The 17,218-nt window shown below is 49.8% G+C and overlaps 1 protein-coding gene across 1 annotated transcript in view; it reads left to right on the plus strand.

The window, feature by feature from the left end:
• Positions 1-17,218, plus strand: part of LOC140396501 (galectin-related protein A) — a 64,242-nt gene that overhangs the window by 36,581 nt on the left and 10,443 nt on the right. Inside the window, exon 3 of the mRNA XM_072485185.1 lies at positions 3,661-3,835. Coding sequence (XP_072341286.1) covers positions 3,661-3,835 — 175 coding nt within the window. The remainder of the gene's footprint in view (positions 1-3,660; positions 3,836-17,218) is intronic.

Genomic DNA, 17,218 nt, shown 5'->3' on the forward strand with positions numbered 1-17,218 from the left:
ATTTCTTCCACCCATAAAATCTTTCCAAATGAGACTGGGTGAAGCATTTAGTGCTAGAAGGTGGAACTAGCATTGGGCAATTTACAGTTGAAATATCCAAATACTAATACTCGACCCATTCTCAAAATGCCTCAACTTCTGAAATAGTAGTGAGAAGGCAGATATGTGACTCTTCATCTAAAAATCGACACTGAGTGATTCAACAAAGTGGGATTATCTTGGTATAGCATGGTGCTAATTGTTCCATCATGTAGCAATCCTTTTGGGGCACTACGTTTGTTTGTAATGAAGACTCTTGCCAACTCCCTTATGGATCACCCTAATGGCTCTTTTTTTGTTCACCTCCCTGCTTCTATGTGATTTTTTAAAAAGTTAGGTCACCTGGACCCAATAATGTCTTATTTTTTCAGCTGGAACTATCTCCTTCAGAGCTGACCTGAACAGCCCAGTCACAGTAGTTTCTGAATGTTCAGCATAACTATTCGGGGAGTGGATTATAGAAGTTAAGCATTCATTTTTTAACTGCTGGTGGAGATACAGATGAGGGTCACTTAAGACCTGTCTACCAGTTGAGATGAATGCAAAAGAGCAGGGGAAACATTCCAGTTTCCTGGCCAATATTTATTGGCTAATGACACCAAAACAGATTAGTGGATTATTTATCTAATTTCTTCTTGTGTGATCTTGCACTGCTCAAATTGGCTGTTTGCCAGCATAAAAGTGATTCAATTAGTTATAAAGTACCTTTGTGTATTGTGAGCATGTGAAAACATGTTTTTTTCTTTGTACTACATGTGAATTAGGTTTTGGTATTCAGTATATATTTTTAGATGAGTATGCTTTTTTTTGTATGAAAGGAAGCCCATATAAAGGGCTGGATTCTCTGCCGCGCCACATTTCTGTATCAGCGCACTGGCGGATGCTCCGTTATGCTGGCTGGTCAATGGAGTTTCCCATTGTGGGGCAGCCCCACGCCGTCGGGAAACCCCCAGGCTGCCGGCAAAATGGAGCATCCCGCCGGGGGAGAATCCAGCCACACATCACTACCCATGTCAGAGGGTCAGGTGAATATTGAAATCAGCCCCCTTCCCTCTATTGCCATTTTCAATTGAGGCATGGAAGATTTGTAGACTGGCATCTGTATAAATTTTACCATTGATTGTGTTAAAATCATAGATCTTCTCATCTGCACAGCACTAAGCTTCCATCTGTAGCTACTTATAGTGTGCAAAAAGAGAACAACAGTAAAAAAGGGTGAGTGCCCACACCATGTCCTGCACCAGGAGCTACTCGCCACTTTTCTGACCGTATTAACCTACATTCCGCACGCGTCAGCATTGAATCCAAAATTCTTAATCTATTTATTTCTCCAAATGTTTCCTGAAAACCTCATTCTTCAACCTGGCCTTTTGCCATTTCCCTTCACTCTCATTGGCAGTTCATTTCTTTCTCTGAAGCACCTTAGGAAGTTTTATCTATTTAAAAAGTGCTGTTTAAATGTTTGTTATTGTTGCTATTGATGGCCTGAATGACAGAGTAATCTATTGCGTGCCTAATGGTAGAGAACAAGTGTGTTCAAAGTGTCTTGCACTTTATCAAGCGTTGGTGAGACCTCAGCTGAGGTATTGAGTTCTGGGCTATACAACTGAAAGGATGTCAAAATCGTAGCGAGAGTGCAGAGAGATTGGTAAGAATGTGTTGAGGAACACCAAATGAGCACTTTACTGACGGTCATTCACCCCCGCTTTTTCCCCATAAAGCTGCACATCCTTTTCAGATATAATCCAATTCCCTCTTGAATACTTCGATGGAACCTGTCTTCATTATACTCTCTGACAACACATTCCAAATCTGAACCACTTGCAGTGTGGAAACATTCCTCCTCGTGTCTCCATTGCTTCTTTTGCCAATTACCTTGAATCTGTGCCCTCTTATTCTTGATTCTTCTAGTAGTGGGAACAATTTATCTATATCTTCTCTGTCTGGACCCCTTATGATTTTAAATATACAAATATCCTCTCAACCGTCTTTTCTCCAATGAAAACAATCCCAACCCCTCCAATCTATATAACAGAATATTTCCTAATCCCTGGAAATATTTTCATGAATCTTTTCTGCACTCTCTCATGTCTTTCCAAAATTGTGACACCCAGAACTGGACTCGATACTCCAGTTGAGGCGAAACAAGTGTTTTCTATTATGCAGGTTTTTTTTAAGGGTTCTTACAGAGACTCTTACTGCTTAGTGGCAAGAATTACACCCAGCTTTATCCACATATCTACATTCATTGCCGAGACCCTTCCCCTCGTTTGCAGATCGTCTTCGTTTTGCTGGTGCAGGGGAAGTCCTGTTTCCCACCTTGAGTTTTTGAGGGCGGATAGGTCAGTCCGTTTCCTGGTTTGGCCCATGTAGAAGGGGATTGTGTTTCCTCCAAAGGGTGGCCCTCCTCCCCGTCCCTTCTCTGATGTTTGCGCGCTCCCTTTCATCCAGGCGACGTTCCTTGTCCCCTGCTTTCTACACCCCCACCCCCCCTTAGTTAGCTGCTGGTTATGAACAGGTCTGTGAAAGAGGCTTGTGAACTTTTTCCATGTGTTGTGGAATATCTCCTCAGACCCCCTTATCGCAAAAAAAATGTTTTCCAGTCTCTGGATCGCAGCCGAGTCAGAGAGCCATTCCGAGTCCCTGGTGGCGCTGCCACTTCCAAACTAGCAGAAGTCTCCGCCTGGCGATCAGCGAGGAGAAGGCCAGGGCATCCACCCCCTTTCCTGTCCAAAGCTCTGGATGCTCTGACACCCCAAAGACCGTCACAGATGGGCACGGCTCCATCTCGACCCTTACCAGCCTTGAACTCCCTGAGTCTGGGGCAGGACCATGGGTGTGGTTGGCTGGGCCCCCCGACACCGCTTGCACTTACCTTCCACCTCCAGGAAGAACCCATTCATGCGTGTCTTGGTGAGGTGCGCTCTGTGAGCCACCTTGAGCTGCATCAGGCTTAGCCCGGTGCAGGAGAAGGTGGAATTGATCCTGTACAGTGCCTCGATCCAGAGTCCTCCCTCTATCTCCATGCCTATCTCCTCTCCCCATTTCCGTCTGGTCTCGACCAGTGTGGTCCTGACCTTTTCTATGAGTCGACTGCAGGAAACAAGTATTCTCTACAAATTTAATATAACCTCCTTGCTCTTGCTCCTATTAATAAAGCCTTTGACACTGTGCTTTCCCAGCTGCCTTTATCCCACACTAAAGAAAACAACCAAGAAATGCCCCAAGTTCCAGCTATGTGCAAGGTTGCCTACTCACAGGGAATTGCTATAATTAGCTCACTGTCCCAGTTAGAGAAAGAAACATTTGGTCAGAATTTTCACTGTCAGCAATAATGGGCAAAATTGTACCTGCCCGATGAGGTCAGGATCAAGTTTTGTTGTGGTACATCACAGCTGAATCCCTGCTGTCGTCACTGTCAATAATTGCATAGATAATGGTTGCTTAGGAGAGATACCTGAGAATTGATTCCATTTGTGGGCCAGTAATCCAACATAATGTGCTGCTTAGATCAGGAATATAAGGAGAAAATGAGTTGGAAGTCAAGGACCAACTTTTCAAGTGTGACCCTTTTTTCCTGATCACATGTGGTTAATGCTTACACTTGCGATTATACAACAGCTTTGTACTAAGTCTCATCAGCAACCCTTTGGAACCAGAGACAGATGTAGGCCTCGAAGTGACCATTAACTTCCAGGATCGCTCGGTTGTACGGAATGCCAAACTTTCAGGCAAATGGGGAAAAGAAGAGAAAATTATACCCTATTTCCCTTTCACACCTCTGCAGCACTTCAAGGTGAGTGCCAAGTAATACTACATAAAGCTTGTGCCATCTTTCTGTATTATCCTAAATGAAAGATAAGACAGTGTGGATATGCTAATTGTTTTGAAGTGAATGGGTAGAAACTCAAGCTGGCAAGAGCATTAATGGAAATCTTATTGTATCAGTTTGTATCTGGCCAAATGATAATTTAAAACAAGAATTGTAACATTTTCTTTCTACCAACTCTGCATAATTATTGAATGTGGTTATGCTCAAAATCAATGATCCCCGTGATTTGGGCTGTTCAATAAGTTCATGCAGTGAGACACTGACACATGTTCAGGCTTGACCTCTCATCTGTGCGAAGTACACATGTCTGAATAGCAATGGGAGCACAATTAACGTCCGTGCCCTTGAGTTCATCAAGTGGATAAAAGCAAAATGATCACATCTGATTGTTAATTGTATGCAGACTCGATGGACCGCAGGACTGAATTCTGCTCCTATATCATATGGTCTTAATTAACAATCTATTCCGGGCAGCATCGTGGTGCAGTGGTTAACACTGCTGCCTCATGGCGCCGAGGACCGGGGTTCAATCCCTTTTCCAGGTCACTATCTTTGTGGAGTTTGCACATTCTCCACCTGTCTGCGTGGGTCTCACCCTCACAACCCAAGGATGTGCAGGGTATGTGAATTGGCCACACTAAATTGCCCCTTAATTGGAAAAAAAAGAATTGGGTACTCTAAATTTTTTTAAAATTATCAATCTGTTCTGGCAGTTGGTTGATGCTATAGGTTAGACACTATCCTTTAACTCTCAGACCTGGATTCAAATCCAGTCCAGACTGATGGGGATGAAAGTCTGTGTTTGGGAAAAGAGCAGGGAAGTGGGATGAATTGGTTAATTCTATCAAAGCGTCAGCATAGGCACAATGAACTGACTGGCCTCTTTCTGTATAAGAGTCTATGAAGTGCATGTGAGAGTAAATGATAGATGTGACTGACACTGATTAGATTACAATGTGAGTACTGTGTGCACTTAAGAATATAAACATTATTGTTACTCTATAAACGTTTTGAGGTACTTGGTGGCACAGTGGTTAGCACTACTGCCTCACAGAGGGACCCTGGTTCGATCACGGCCTTGGGTGACTGTATGGAGTTTACACATTCTCCCTGTTTCTACGTGGGTTTTCTCTGGGTGCTCAGGCTTCCACCCACAGACCCAAGATGTGCAGGTTAGGTGGATTGGCCATGATCAAGGCGCCGGGTTATGGGGATAGCGTAAGGGAGTGGGCCTGGGTAGAATGCTCTTTTGGAGATTGTAGCGCACAATGACTTACGAGAGAGACGAGAAGTGATGAAGTCGATTCAGGCTTTATTAAGCGAGACTTGTCCCCAGCAGCTCAGCAACAGAATGAAGCGGCGGGGAGAAGCTCGGGTTCTTATACTCCGCCTTCAGGGCGGAGCCAGGAGTCGGCAGCCAACCAGGACCCGGGATCTGTCAGCCAATGGCATCACTGCTTCACAGTCCCACATGACCCATAATACATACCACCACATTCACCCCTTGTTAAAAAGGAACCCGGCGGGGTGGTGGTTCGCATGGTGGTAGGGGTTTACAAGGCTGGCCCTGGAAGGAAAATTTCGGACATGTTACTACAGTTTTAGCCCTACACTGGGCTATGTACAAGTTTGTGAAAACTATTTACAATATTAGCAAAAACATTTTTTTGTTACAACAACATTCTTGGTGTCACGCGGATTCCATGAGTCGAGTGGGTGGTCTGGTCTTCCTCGTCGATCGCCTCAGCCCCGGTGGTGGTGCAGGTGCTTGTTCAGGCGTTGTCGTCTCCGGGAGCGTTTCGGTGTTTGTTCCTGTTTTACTCCTGGGCGGGCACGGGAGGAGGACCGATCCCCCCGGGAAGGGGGCGGTCGCGGGGTGCGCCGGTGGCAGGGAGGGGATGATCGGGGGGGGGGGGGGTGTTGACGGCGGGCACCAGGTCCCGCAGGGAGACCGTGTCCTGTCGGCCGTCGGGGTACGCCACGTAGGCGTACTGCGGGTTCGCGTGGAGAAGGTGAACCCTCTCGACCAACGGGTCTGATTTGTGCGCCCGCACATGTTTCCGGAGCAAGATGGGTCCTGGAGCCGCCAGCCAGGTCGGCAGCGACGTTCCGGAGGAGGACTTCCTGGGGAAGACAAGGAGGCGCTCATGAGGCGTTTGGTTAGTGGTGGTACACAGCAGCGGCCGGATGTAGCGGAGAGCATACGGGAGGACCTCCTGCCACCTGGAAACTGGGAGATCCCTGGACTGTAGGGCCAGTAGGACGGTCTTCCAGACCGTGCCGTTCTCCCTCTCTACTTGCCCGTTCCCCCGGGGGCTGTAGCTCGAGGCTATGCCCTTGCTGAGCAGGAACTGGCGCAGCTCGTCACTCATGAAGGAGGACCCCCTGTCGCTATGGATATACGCGGGGCAACCGAACAGTGTGAATATGGTGCCAAGGGCTTTAATGACTGTGGCCGCTGTCATGTCGGGGCAGGGGATGGCGAAGGGGAAACGAGAGTACTCGTCCACCACGTTCAGGAAGTATGTGTTGCAGTCAGTGGAGGGGAGGGGCCCTTTGAAATCCAAACTGAGGCGTTCAAAGGGGCGGGAAGCCTTGATCAGGTGCGCTCTATCCGGCCTGATAAAATGCGGTTTGCACTCTGCGCAGATGTGGCAGTTCCTGGTGACTGTACGGACCTCCTCCACAGAGTAGGGGAGGTTGCGGGACTTTACGAAATGGTAGAATCGAGTGACCCCCAGGTGGCAGAGGTCCTCGTGGAGGGCTTGGAGGCGGTCTATTTGTGCGTTGGCACATGTGCCGCGGGATAGGGCACCGGACGGCTCGTTCAGCTTTCCGGGACGGTACAAGATCTCATAGTTGAAGGTGGAGAGCTCGATCCTCCACCTTAAGATCTTGTCATTTTTTATTTTGCCCCGCTGTGCATTATCGAACATGAAGGCTACCGACCGTTGGTCGGTGAGGAGAGTGGATCTCCTGCCGACCAGGTAATGCCTCCAATGTCGCACAGCTTCCACTATGGCTTGGGCTTCCTTTTCCACTGAGGAGTGGCGGATTTCTGAGGCGTGGAGGGTCCGGGAGAAAAGGCCACGGGTCTGCCCGCTTGGTTGAGGGTGGCCGCCAGAGCTACGTCGGATGCGTCGCTCTCGACCTGGAAGGGGAGGGACTCGTCGATGGCGCGCATCGTGGCCTTTGCGATATCCGCTTTGATGCGGCTGAAGCCCTGGCGAGCCTCTGTCGACAGGGGGAAGGTAGTGGACTGTATTAGCGGGCGGGCCTTGTCTGCATACTGGGGGACCCACTGGGCGTAATATGAAAAGAAACCCAGGCAACGTTTCAGGGCTTTGGAGCAGTGGGGGAGGGGAAATTCCATAAGGGGGCGCATGCGTTCGGGATCGGGGCCTATTATCCCATTGCGCACTACGTATCCCAGGATGGCCAACCGGTTTGTGCTAAAGACGCACTTTTCCTCGTTGTATGTGAGGTTCAGGGCGGTAGCGGTCTGGAGGAACTTTTTGAGGTTGGCGTCGTGGTCCTGCTGATCGTGGCCGCAGATGGTTACGATGTCGAGATACGGGAACATGGCCTGCAACCCGTGCTGGTCAACCATTCGGTCCATCTCCCGTTGGAAGACCGAGACCCCGTTTGTGACACCAAATGGGACCCTTAGGAAGTGGTATAGACGTCCGTCTGCCTCGATGGCTGTGTACTTGCGGTCACCTGGGCGGATGGGGAGCTGGTGGTAGGCGGACTTGAGGTCCACGGTGGAGAAGACCTTATACTGGGCAATCCGATTGACCATGTCGGATATGCGGGGGAGAGGGTACGCATCTAGCTGCGTGTACCTGTTGATGGTCTGACTATAGTCTACGACCATCCTTTGCTTCTCCCCGGTCTTTACTACTACCACCTGGGCTCTCCAGGGACTATTGCTGGCCTGGATTATGCCTTCCTTCAGCAACCGCTGGACTTCAGACCAAATAAATATTCGGTCCTGGGCGCTGTACCGTCTGCTCCTAGTGGCGACGGGTTTGCAATCCGGGGTGAGGTTTGCAAACAAGGACGGCGGTTCAACCTTGAGAGTTGCGAGGCCGCAGATAGTGAGTGGGGATATTGGGCCGCCGAATTGGAATGTTAGACTCTGCAGGTTACACTGGAAATCTAATCCCAGTAATGTGGGCGCGCAGAGTTGGGGAAGGACGTAGAGCCTGTAATTCTTAAACTCCCTCCCTTGCACCGTTAGGTTCGCGATGCAAAACCCTTTGATCTCTACGGAGTGGGATCCTGCAGCTAGGGAAATCTTATGCGTGCTTGGATGGATGGTCAGAAAACAGCGTCTTACCGTGTCTGGGTGAATAAAACTTTCAGTGCTCCCGGAGTCGATCAGGCATGGTGTCTCGTATCCGTTGATCAGCACCGTTGTTATCGTCGTCTGGAGCGTCCGGGGCCGCGATTGATCCAGTGTCACCGAAGCCAGTCGTGGTAGTAGTGTCGCGGCGTCTTCTTCGGACCCCGTGGAGCCGTCGATGCTGGGGTCCTTTGTTGTCAACCAAGATGGTGGCGTCCATGAATCGCATGCGGCCGGGGGTGGACAAAATGGCCGCCCCCATGGATCGCACGTGGTCGGGGTTGGACAAAATGGCCACCCCCATGAATCGCATGTGGCTGGGGGGTCACAAGATGGCGGCGCCCATCCTCCCCTTGTGGTGCCCGGGTCCCAAAATGGCGGCACCCGCGGGTCGCACATGGGGCGCTGGGGGGGTTGGGGAGCGTTTGGGATGTGCTGGGCTCGTTCTTCTCCGGGGATTGCGGCGACCCCCCGGGACCGGCACACTGCCGCGTAATGGCCCTTCTTGCCGCAGCTTTTACAAATAGCTGCGCGGACCGGGCAGCGCTGCCGGGGGTGTTTCGCTTGTCCGCAGCAATAACAGCGGGCCCCCCCGGGATGGTCTGCGCTTTAACCGCGCAAGCTTGCGAGGGGAGGGGTTGTCGCGACGGGGGTCCACGGAGCACAAGGGGCTGCCGCGCGGTCGGGGCCGTAGGTGCGGGCGTTTTGCGAGGCCACATCTAGGGAAGCTGCAAGGGCCCGTGCCTCAGAGTCCTAGCGACTCTCTTTCTAAAAGTCTTTAGCATGTCCGTGTGTTCGATCGCGTTCACCGGCGGGCAGCTGCAGCCCCGTCCCAAAATTAGCAGCGCGGCGTAGAATTCTTCTAGCGATTCTCCGGGACTTTGCCGTCTCGTCGCGAGTTGGTGGCGCGCGTAGACCTGGTTAACGGGCCGAACGTAGATGCCCTTCAGCAATGTGAGCGCCGTCGGGAAATCCTCTGCGTCTTCTATGAGAGGGTAAATTTCCGGGCTTACCCTCGAATGCAGGACCTGCATTTTCTGGTCTTCTGTGATCCGGCCGGGGGCCGTTCGGAGGTAGCCTTCAAAACATGCTTGCCAGTGTTTAAATACTGCTGCCGAGTTCGCAGCGTGGGGGCTGATCCGCAGGCATTCCGGGGCGATCTGGAGCTCCATAGTCTTTTAAGCTCGCTTAATAGATTGTAGCGCACAATGACTTACGAGAGACGAGAAGTGATTAAGTCGATTCAGGCTTTATTAAGCGAGACTTGTCCCCAGCAGCTCAGCAACAGAATGAAGCTGCGGGGAGAAGCTCGGGTTCTTATACTCCGCCTTCAGGGCGGAGCCAGGAGTTGGCAGCCAACCAGGACCCGGGATCTGTCAGCCAATAGCATCACGGCTTCACAGTCCCACATGACCCCTAATACATACCACCACAGAGGGTCAGTGCAGATTCAATGGGCTGAATGGCCTCCTTCTGCACTGTAGGGGATTCCGTGGAATATGGTTGAATAGAAATATTTTGGATGATACGGCAGAGACGTGTACCATGAGATATGGCTGCTTGGCCTTTATGCTAATCAGATTAGTCCATGCTAACTACATACTATTCGGTATGTGGTTAGTATAAAGTAATCCTGCCACTTCACCGTATTGGATTCAGTTCATGTTCTGGTAATATGTGGTAAGTAACCTTGGCAAGGACAAACCAGTCACAGAGCCTGTCATTAGCCAGGTGCTGGAATTTGGCGACTAGGGGCTTTTCACAGTAACTTCATTTGAAGCCTACTTGTGACAATAAGCGATTTTCATTTCATTTCATTTTTTTTCAGAATGAATGCCCCAGTCCACCTCATTGCCCTTCCACCAGCATCTCACCAGGAAACCATTTTCAGAAAGTGGTGAAGGGGAAAAGCATACGTTTGAATGATTGTTCAGTGCACAATTGTAAATCGCTGGCAGTGCCCTGAGAGCTACAACTCGAGCTTTGGTCTCCAACACTTTGATAAACACAAGTGAATGTTTTACTTTGTGACTTGATGCCAGATAGCAACGATTTTATACAATGCACATTATTGATAGCAGACCATTTCAATGCTTTGATTTTATTCACTGAACCAAGACATTTGCTCAATGGCACTCATGCCCAGAACCAAAGATTGTTTAGTTACATATTGGAAGGGAAAGCGACACAAACAAAATGGTACTGTTTTAAAGATGGTGCAGGAACAAAGTGATCTGCAGGATTCACATACACGTGTCTGCATAGGTTTTCTCCGGGTGCTCCCACATTCCAAAGATGTGCAGGTTAGGTGGATTGGCCATGATAAATTGCCCCTTAGTGTTGAAAGATCTGCAGTTTATGTGCGTTTATGGGGTTACAGGATAGAGCAGAGGAATGGGCCCAGGTAGGGTGCTCTTTCAGAGGGTCTGTGCAGATCTTTTTTTCTATAAATTTAGAGTACCCAATTTATTTTTTCCAATTTGGCCAATCCACCAACCCTGCACATCTTTTGTGTTGTGGGGACGGACAGTGACCCAGAGCTGGGATCGAACCTTGGAACTCGGGCGCCGTGGGACTGCAGTGCTAACCACTGCACCACCGTGCTGACAGGGTCAGTGCAGACTTGATGGGCCAAATGGCCTCCTGCACTGTAGGAATTCTACAAACCGTTGAAGTTGGCAGGCAATGGTGTAGTGGTATTGTCACAACTAGTAATCCAGAGACCCAGGGTAATGCTCTGGGGACATGGGTTTGAATCCCGTCAGGGCAGATGGTGGAATTTGAATTCAATAAAAATCTGGAATTAAAGTCCAATGATGATCATGAAACCATTGTCGATTGTGGTAAAGACCCATCTGGTTTTTTTTTTTATCAGTAACGAATGTAATGTCAATCCCCATATCAATAAAACGATCCCATCCTCCCACCAAACCCCCAAACATTCGCCCACATGTTAACATAAACAAATGACAAAAAGGAATCAGGAATCACCCATAGTCACCATTAACACATACAGTCCTTCTCTCCCCCAACCCTCCCAGCCCCCAACCCCTCTAATGTTCGATGTGATCCAATTCTTGAAAGTGCATAATGAATGACGCCCATGAATTGTAAAACCGCTCCATCCTTCCCCTCAGTTCAAATTTGACTTTTTCAAGCGTCAAGAATTCCAGCAGGTTCCCCCACCACGCCAGGGCACAGGTTGGTGAGGTTGATATCCACCCTTACAGGATCCGCATTCGGGCGATCAACGAGCGAAGGCTAGAACATCTGCCTCCGCGCCCGTTTCCAACCCCGCTGGTCCGACACCCCGAATATGGCCTCCCGAGGGCCCGGGTCCAGTTTCACGTGCACCACTTTAGAGATTACTCTAAACATCTCCTTCCAGTAATCCTCCAGTTTTGGACAGGACCAAAACATATGAACATGGTTTGCGGGGACCCCCCCCCCCCCCCCCCCCCCCCCGCAACATTCACATACGTCTTCTACCCCCTCAAAGAGCTGGCTCATCCTCGCCCTTGTAAGGTGCGCTCTATACACCACTTTCAGCTGTATCAGCCCCAATCTCGCACACAAGGTGGAGGCGCTCGCCCTCTGGAGCACCTCACACCAGAACCCCTCCTCCATACCCTCTCCCAACTCTTCCTCCCACTTTGCCTTGATCCCTTCTAGCGGCGCCTTCTCCTCCTCCAAAATAGCCCCGTAAACCACCAATACTACCCCCTTCTCCAGTCCCCCTGTCGTCAGCAGCTCCTTCAGCAATGTGGCAGCCGGCTCTACTGGGAAGCTCTGTATCTCCTGTTGCTCGTTTTAGCCTTAGTTTACTTTATTCTTATTTTGTTACCTTTGCTCCTGAGTCGCCAGGTATCTTTCTGATACTGCCACGTGGTTCAAGTCCAAGTAATGATTAATAATGCAACACACCGCTTAGTAAGAGTTAAATCAACGCTCATTTATTATATACAGCAATTAATACTTATACAATAATCCTACTTCTAGACTACTACCTACCACTAAAGGCCAATACTTAACTTTGGAAATGGCCCACCAGGTCAGGGAAACGAATGGTCTTTCGAATTGATTCTGAGCCTGCGGTATTCAAAGGCTGGTACAAGTCGATAGTCAGGAGCGCCTATCTGGTAGCGATCGCTGGAGTAACACTTACGGTTTTCTTTGTCGAAGGGTCTCGAAGGTTGCGAGCAGGAGAAGAAGGGCCGAGTTGAACTTGGCCCCTATTCTTATAGTCCCCAGGGGCTTCCCGCCTCTCGGGGCGGACCTCGTACCTGGTTCCAAGTGATTGGACTTGGTCCCAATCACTTGGTTCGATATGCTCCAATAATGGGGCGATTCCTTGATCGGGGGGTGGTCGTTTACATTCCTTTGTGTCAGCCCCTGCTGGCGCCGAAAGGTCTGGGTCGGCTTTCAATTGCTAATTTGTAGCAATTGTTCCGGGGATGGCTGCTTACTATGCAGACAGCTGGGTTGTTGTGATGTTGATGGCTGCAGGTATCGGTCTGGGCTGACTTCCCCAGAGGCGAATACACTGATTTACCCGCAGCTGTCCATTTGAGTCCTGTTGGCTGATTTTCCAATCAGCCTCTTTCGTTCGCCATTTTAAATTGGGGTTTTGACCATTCTAATCGGGAAGCAGCCATTTTACGTGGCTACACGCCCTCCTTGTGATCCTAACGCGAAGCGTGAAGGATCACATCACTTTGTTCCTTTCCATTCCCTGACCGGGGGACACACCTCCTACATGGCCTCTGCTCTGACCCTAGCTATGCACAAAAAACTTTACCTAACAATTCTAATGGCGCTATGTCAGACAGGGACATGCATTACAAAATAACAAACTTGGAACCTCTAATTTTATCCTTATTACACTATACTCGCTAAACATTGCATTATCCTATCTTCCTAAACATACAACAAAATCACATTATTCCATAGTCTTTCCTGGCTTGGCAGTCAAGCTCACGATCATATAGTGTTTTTCATGAAAAATTTGTACATTTCTTTATTCACAGTAATAACGCAAGTGAATGCTCTTTATTATTTTGTTATGGATCGCGGGGGTCGGGGGTCTGGTCGTAACCGAATATAGGGGATCTGATCCGATATACCGGGGTTCGAGCGCGGTACGCTCTCCTTCTCCATTTACGGAGGCGCATAGTCTGCACTACACAGCAGAGTATCTCCAACGCTAACAGTGCTTCGATCACGTAGGACAGGGAGTACCAGGTTATGAACCTGGCACACCAGGAAGATGCAGTGTCGCTGGTGACTGGGCTCTGGGTACTGCGGGACAGTGAAACATTAACGGCTGGGAGGTTTGAAGTAATGGGGTTCGCGTTCCCGCGCAACCAAATGTCCACAAAAATCATGTTGCGCACGATGAAGGGAGTCCTCATGGCTGTCCTCTTTCCTTTTCTTTCTTTTATTCTTTGTTTTCTCCGGTCCTGGAGCTTCTGGAGTTCTGTAAAAACAAGCATAGTATCTGTAACTACCTCTGTTTAATATCCGGTATGCTAGTGTGTCTGTCCTTTGGGGCCAATTATTCCCTTATAATTGGTCACTATGTGTGACTCCCTTATTTTTTTTTCAAAAACAAATTTTAGGACACGGCACACTTCCCAATGACGGACCAGTGCTGATTTACCATCCAAATGTTCCAGGATGTAAATAGCAGATGGCAGCAACCTAAAGGTCGCCTAAACAAATAAAACTTTTTGAAATGAAAGAATGTCAAATGAGGTGCGTATGGGCCGCGACGGGTAAGATTTGGATGGAGTCCCCGGGTAGGACGGCTACCAATGCCGTATCTCCCCTACCCGAGCGTGTTTGACCAACGGGGGGTCCCCTGGCAGGGCGGATCTCACGCCGTTTCTCCACTGCCTGAGCAACCGACAAGATCGGGCAAAAATGTAGTCATCGTGGTGGGGCTGCCATAGTGATTCTATCCCTTGAATCAGAAGAGCAGTTACGATCGGGCGTCTGATACCCGAACAAGTATCAGCTGAAGTGTCTAAAGACAAGCTAGTTCCGTTGAACAAGCGTGTGGTCTGTTGACCAGGTATCTGCAGATCAGTTGGTACCGCTGAACAAGCGGCTGGAAAATAAATTCTCCTGTCGGACGAACAACATAACATAAAACATCCTGCAGGTTCCACCAGGAAGGACAACACTTTTCCCAAGCGTTTCCTTTAAACATCATATGGACACCTCAGTTCTCGGTTGTGAACAGAGTCGCAAAGGGGTTGGCGGCTTGGGAGTCGGACTCAAGGTCGTCACCTTCTCCTGGGTGCCAAACCCTGGAGTGAATTAGGGCTGAAAGGGCTGCTTGGTGTGAGTTGGGGTCGCTCTCGTCGTTGGGGACGAGTCTGTAGGAGTTGTCGCGGTGCCAATGAGTTGTGTCGAGTTGTGTGGGGACAAAGTTGGGGTCGTCCGTGTGGTTCGGTGGTCGGTGGTGGGATTCATTTAGAAAAGTGATCAGGAAGGGATCACTGGGATCGTAGTCGGAGTCGCTGGGTTGGGTCCGGTTGCATGGGGATAGTAGGGAGGCGTGCTGTGGCTATCGTCCGAGTCACAGTCAGTCGCTGTCTCTGCTGCTGCAGTCTGTGGGCGTTCCGTGGGGGAATGTATATTTTGGGGGTGGAGTCGAGGTCGAGTCTGTGGCTGGGCTGGACGTGGTGGGGGTTGGTCGGGTTGCGTTGGCTGTGGGCGGGGTGTGGTCTGCTGTGTCAAGCATGACGTGGTGTGTGCGGTTCGACTGTGTTCCATAAACCTTCAACTGGTTTATATGAAACCACACAGTCTTACCATTCGGGTACTTTATTTTGTAAACGGATGGGCTTACTTTATCCGCAATGGAATACGGACCCGAGTATTTTGGAGACAGGAATGTGCTGGGGTTATATACAGACAACATCACTTGCTGTCCTATATCATACTCCGTTGCATGCACTGCCTTATCGAAACAGGCCTTGCTCTGTTTTTGGTGCCCAATCTAACTGCGGTTGCTAACTGAGCCGTTTTGACATTAGCAACTAATTGCTCCACGGCTTTCTCGTGGGTGAGGGCCGTTACTTCGGGGCTGGTCAGGTCTAAACCTAACAAGTATTCTGTCCCTTTCATGGGGCGTCCGGTCATAAGAGTGTGAGGGGTGTAACCTGTGGAGGTGGAAACAGTGTTACGCAACAACATCAGTGCAAAAGGGAGGACTGAGTCCCAAGTGGTGTTGTTCTGCTGGACCATTTTTCTGAGGGTGGTTTTTAGGGTCCGATTCATGCGCTCCACTATACCACTCGACTGTGGGTGGTACGCAATGTGGAATTTTTGGGTGATGCCAAATATCGTGAGGACGTTCTGCATGACACGTCCCGTAAAGTGAGAACCTTGGTCCGATTCAATACTGCGGGTGAGTCCCCATCTTGTAAAGATATGGTGGGTTAGGATCTTGGCTGTGGTTTTTGCGGTGTTGGTGTGGGCTGGAAATGCTTCCACCCACTTTGTAAAAGTGTCTATGACCACCAGGACATATTTACAGCCATTCCTGCAAGGGGGCAATGGACCTATAAAATCAATCTGGAGGTTAGTCCAGGGGCCGTTAACGGGTCGGGTGTGGCTGAGTTGGGCCTTTATGGTAGATCTATCGGGGTTGTTCTGCGCACAGATAAGGCAATTCTCAATGTAATGGCTTACATCTTCCTTGAGATTTGGCCACCAACAAAGCTGTTTGAGGTGGGCTGTGGTGGGATCGATTCCCTGGTGTCCATGACCATCAAGGAATAAACAAACCAATTGGTTCCTATCCTGCTCAGGAACTACATAAAGGGTGTCCTTTAACACCACACCATCATGTGTGGTTAGTGTATTTCTGAACCTCTCGTAGGAGGCTGGAAACTTCCCTTTCACAATCTCAGTGAGAGTGCTATCCTGCTTCTGGGCCTCTACTAGATCCTCGATGCTAGTCTGTGTGACCTGAACTGCACTCACTGGCGCACTCACTGGCGCGCTTTCGGGGGGTTTCCAAAAATACCCATGCCTGGAACCTGCCTTAGCCAGTGCGTCGGCTTTCACATTTCCAGGGGGGGAGGAACGATGGTGGCTGCGGACATTTATGATGCCAAAAGTCCTGTTCTGGGCTTTATCTAAAATATGGCGGAGTAATGGGGCTGAGGGGAGGGGTTTCCCGTCCGCGGAAACAAATCCTCTTGTTTCCCACAGGGGCAGAAATTCTGTAAGGCTGTTACAGACTTAGAGGCTGTCTGAGTATATGTCTGCTGGGCTGGGGAAGGAATCTGGGTGGTCTACTATGTACGCGATGGCCGCAAGCTCTGCTGCCTGCGCGCCTAAGTGTCCGGGTAGTTTTAAAGCTATTTCCTCGAGGGCGCGTCCCTGCGCGTCCTCAACATAGATCCCGCAACCTGTTATGCATTGCCCATCTAAGACTGTGGAAGATCCGTCCACATAAATCTTAATGGGTTCACACGTGTCCGTGTGCGGGGGCTCTGAGTAGAACTTCCTAACTTTCTGGGGGGTGTTTTTGCTATAAAGGGGCCTGTGTTATGATGTGGAGAGATGATCTCACATTCGTGGGGGGTTCCGGGGTACTGCAAATTGTCCGCTATGTATGTGTGTGTCTTTGTCCGTTTTACTGTGATGTCCCGTCCCTGCAAGAGAAAGGTCCATCTCGCTGCGCGAATTTGGCTGACGGTACCGTCCTTGAGTCGTCCGTCCAGTAAAAGTTGGGTGGGGGTGTGTTCAGTCCGGTAATGTAGGAAAAGTACTGGACTGCCCAAGAAACTGCGAGCAGGTGCCTCTCACAGGCTGAAAATCCCTGCTCCACAGCATCTAAAAGTCGGGAGGCGTTAGCTACGGGTCTTAACTAGTCGTGCCGTTTCTGCAGGAGCACGGCTGAAAGGGTGCGGTCTGTGGTCGCTACCTCTATTGCGTAAGGGGAAAGCGGGTCTGGAACTTGTTGTACGGGGGCGGCTATG

This window comes from Scyliorhinus torazame, chromosome 2 (assembly GCF_047496885.1).
Source record: "Scyliorhinus torazame isolate Kashiwa2021f chromosome 2, sScyTor2.1, whole genome shotgun sequence".
Classification (NCBI taxonomy): domain Eukaryota; kingdom Metazoa; phylum Chordata; class Chondrichthyes; order Carcharhiniformes; family Scyliorhinidae; genus Scyliorhinus; species Scyliorhinus torazame.